Source organism: Gekko japonicus, unplaced genomic scaffold (assembly GCF_001447785.1).
Source record: "Gekko japonicus isolate JY-2015 unplaced genomic scaffold, Gekko_japonicus_V1.1 scaffold1640, whole genome shotgun sequence".
Taxonomy (NCBI): Eukaryota; Metazoa; Chordata; class Lepidosauria; order Squamata; family Gekkonidae; genus Gekko; species Gekko japonicus.
In genome coordinates this window covers 46,764-50,052 of record NW_015173183.1, presented here as the reverse complement: position 1 = coordinate 50,052, position 3,289 = coordinate 46,764, and the positions used below count along the sequence as shown (strand labels likewise).

General features: G+C 47.4%; 1 protein-coding gene across 1 annotated transcript in view; it reads right to left on the bottom strand.

The window, feature by feature from the left end:
• Positions 1-3,289, bottom strand: part of LOC107119955 (target of rapamycin complex 2 subunit MAPKAP1) — a gene marked incomplete at its 5' end in the record, with an annotated part of 50,037 nt that overhangs the window by 24,610 nt on the left and 22,138 nt on the right. Inside the window, one exon of the mRNA XM_015422586.1 lies at positions 1,058-1,195. Coding sequence (XP_015278072.1) covers positions 1,058-1,195 — 138 coding nt within the window. The remainder of the gene's footprint in view (positions 1-1,057; positions 1,196-3,289) is intronic.

The window sequence follows — 3,289 nt, the reverse complement described above, 5'->3', positions numbered from 1 at the left end:
TTGCCCTGGCATTTGGTTCCCTGCCCCCCCCCCCCCCCCAATTCAAGCTGCTGCCAGCAGAGGTACTACAAAATATGGCCATGAAGGAGGGAGAATGCCCGATTTCCTCATTTTAGAAATAAGCGGTTTTAAATTAAAAGGCTGCCTGGAAACTATGGCCCTGGTTACACGAGAGGTTTTGGGCTGAGAGAGGGCTGGATCGGGGCCGCAGCAAACGGGCGCGATCCCACCGCAACATCTGGGAAGTGTTGCGCTCCCGTTCCCAATCCGGCCCTTCCGCCGAAAATCCCGCAGCAAAAATGAACCACCTACCGAGGTTGTTCATCCGGGAAGTCCGCATCAAGGCCGGCCGTGGGATCGCCGGCGCGTCCGTCCGCCGGCGCATCCCCGGCTCCTGGCCGAACTGCGCATACTCACACATGCGCAGTTCGGCAGCCTCCCCCTCCCAACCGTGTCTTCCTCCCCGGCATCTGATCGTGCCGGGGAGCAACGCCGCTGCGGCTCAGGGGATCCGTGGGATCCCGCCGCGGTGTCTCTATTTTGGTGTGGCTCTAATTAGCCGCACTTTGGTGTTTTCCCTGCTGTGTGGCAGGGACCTATCAGCAATTTTTGGGCTGTGGCATTAAAAGGTGTTCTTTTGTTGGCAGACAGTTCCATCGAGTCCCAGCTGACTTATAGCAACCCTGGATGGTTTTCAAAGCAAGGCGTGAAATGAGGTGTTTGGCTATTGCCTGCCCCTGTGGAATGATCCTGGATTTCCTTGGTGGTCTCCCATCCCAGTACTAACCAGGACCGACCCTGCTTAGCAGCCAACATCAGATGAGATCAGGCTAGCCTGGACCACCAGGTCAATGCAGCAGCTCCCCTACAGTTGTTCATAATTCTGCTTTTGGAAATGAGCGCTTGCTTCTTCTAGAAGAACAGTATCAGGGCAGTCACTTATTAGGAAAATCTTGACCTGCACGAGGAAGGATCTGAGGGCAGTATATGTTCCTCCCACTGAATGGGAAAATGAGGGGTGGTAGCAAGGGGAAGAAATCAGAAATAAAAAACTTACTTGGGCTCTTTTCTTCTGCAAGGTCACAGGTGCAAAGAAGTTCTGAGTCGATGGAAATCGGCTTCTGCTTAATCCAGAACTTGGTACTGGTTTTCTGGTTTGTCACAGGGTCCACCTCTACTTTATCTCCTGAGATACCTGACCATTGAAAGAAAAAGAGCCCTGCTATTAAACTACTGAGTAAGGAAGTTAAAATGCTCCCACACCTAATTTCCTGCATGAATGGCACCTTGCCCAGGGAAATACTAAGGACTAGCAGTCATTTTCACATTTGCTGAAAGAACCCTCAGCAGAGGGAAAGACGAATGACACCAAACAAGGAAAGGCTTGGACTGCCAAGAGACATATTTGGTTTCCAAACATGGCTGAAATTCCATAAGCCATGGGGTAGGGAGCTGAACAAGTCTTTAAGTAGTTCAAGTTAGCCTTTATTGGCATAAATTGCCGATACAGATTATACGATTTAAGAGCAGATTGAAAACACACCTATTTAAAATACTATATCTCTAGATTGTACAATTTAGAATCTAGAGATATAGTATTTTTAATAGGTGTGTTTTTAAGTAGCTGGGAGGAGCTTCAGCATTCCTGCCCTTCCCATAATTATGCAAAACAGAAAATAGATACATTTGGGCAAAATAAGATAAATTAACATAAATGTACACAATATGTATGCAGGAGGTGGGAAGTTAATACTTTTTGATTAAGTAAACATGTACAGATTCTTCAGACTCCAAGTGCCTGTCCTTGACCAGAAGTTCAACCACATAGAGACCCATTGTGTAAAGAGTAGGGTGCACACTTGGCTTCCACAAATCCAGTTTGCTAGTTTCAAGCTCAGGCAAGCACAAGTCACTAGTGCATCTACATGATTACAGTCCCGGGTTCAACCCTCATCACAGTCACAAGCTCACATGGTGGCCGCATTCCATCTGCAACACAGAAACAGTTTTACTAGCTTAATTTACAAGGTGCTTTCATGTATCTAATCTTCCCAACTACTATACTAAGATAACGCATGTGAAGAACTTTTAATGTTCAAGAATACAGATATGAATGTAATAATGATAACAACAACAAGTCTATCTGTCAGAGGCTGTGTTGCACGTGGGGAAGATTCAGCAAGTAGTAAATAGTGTCGTTTCATATAAGCAACTGTGTGCAAATTACTCTTGCTGGACTACAACAGATCCCTATTTCTCTCTCGCGCTCTCTCTTTTAGAAATTTATCCCTGCCTTTGTGCCAAGTTTTAATATTACTCTGCATTGAAAATTCTGCCATGAGTCCCTTCTGGAACAAGCCTCAGACGTGGAAGTAGAAAACGGGGGCTGTTTTCTCACCATTCTGAATTTCACTGGTGAGTGAGCAAAGAAAACCAAACAGGCGTCCCACTCATCCAAGATGCCAAAGGAGCAAACTAAGAAGTTAATCCACCCTGGGATAGACTCAGTAATTTATAACAGATTCTATTATGGGCTCCCCCTCCTTTCCCTTCTCCAAAGCAACAACCTTGCCTTGCGGAGCAGAAACGGACAGCATCTCATTGCTTAACTTACAATTACAAGGTTCTCCTCTGACATGAGTGACCAAACCTCTCTATATACTTTTTCATAGTGGCAGCTGTGCGGAGAAGGACTTAAAAGTAATTACATTTTTAGGTCACGAGTTATAGGTCAAGGTCACTCTGAAATAGGCAAAAGGAATAAGGAGTATTTAAAAACAACATGCGGGGAGAGGCTGTTTCTTTGTTTAAAGCAAACCAACGGGAGAGAGATCGCCTTTGGATTTCTTTGCAAAGGACAAGAGGATCTAAAAGAATTCTTTTAAAAAACGGAATGAAGGGACAGACCAAAATCTACCCTATTACTTCCTTTACTATATTTGCTAAATTAAGTATCACATCAACCACGAAAATGTGACAAAACAACCAAGCCTATTTTTATTTTGCTGCAGCAGGCTAAGACTGCTGCCTCTCAGGGAAACGTTCCTGGTGCTAGCATTAGGAGACACAAGAGTGGACCCGCAACAAAATGTTGCTCGTCTCTTCCCGCCCCCTCCCCTCCATTGCGAGCCCCGGCGGCTGCAGCCGCCGGGCTCTCCCCCCTCTCTGTTGCGAGCCCCCCCGCCTCCTCCCCTCCATTGCGAGCCCCGGCGGCTGCAGCCACCGGGCCTCGCTCGTCTCTTCCCCCCCCCCCCCCCCCCCCCCCCCCCCCCCCCCCCCCCCCCGCCGC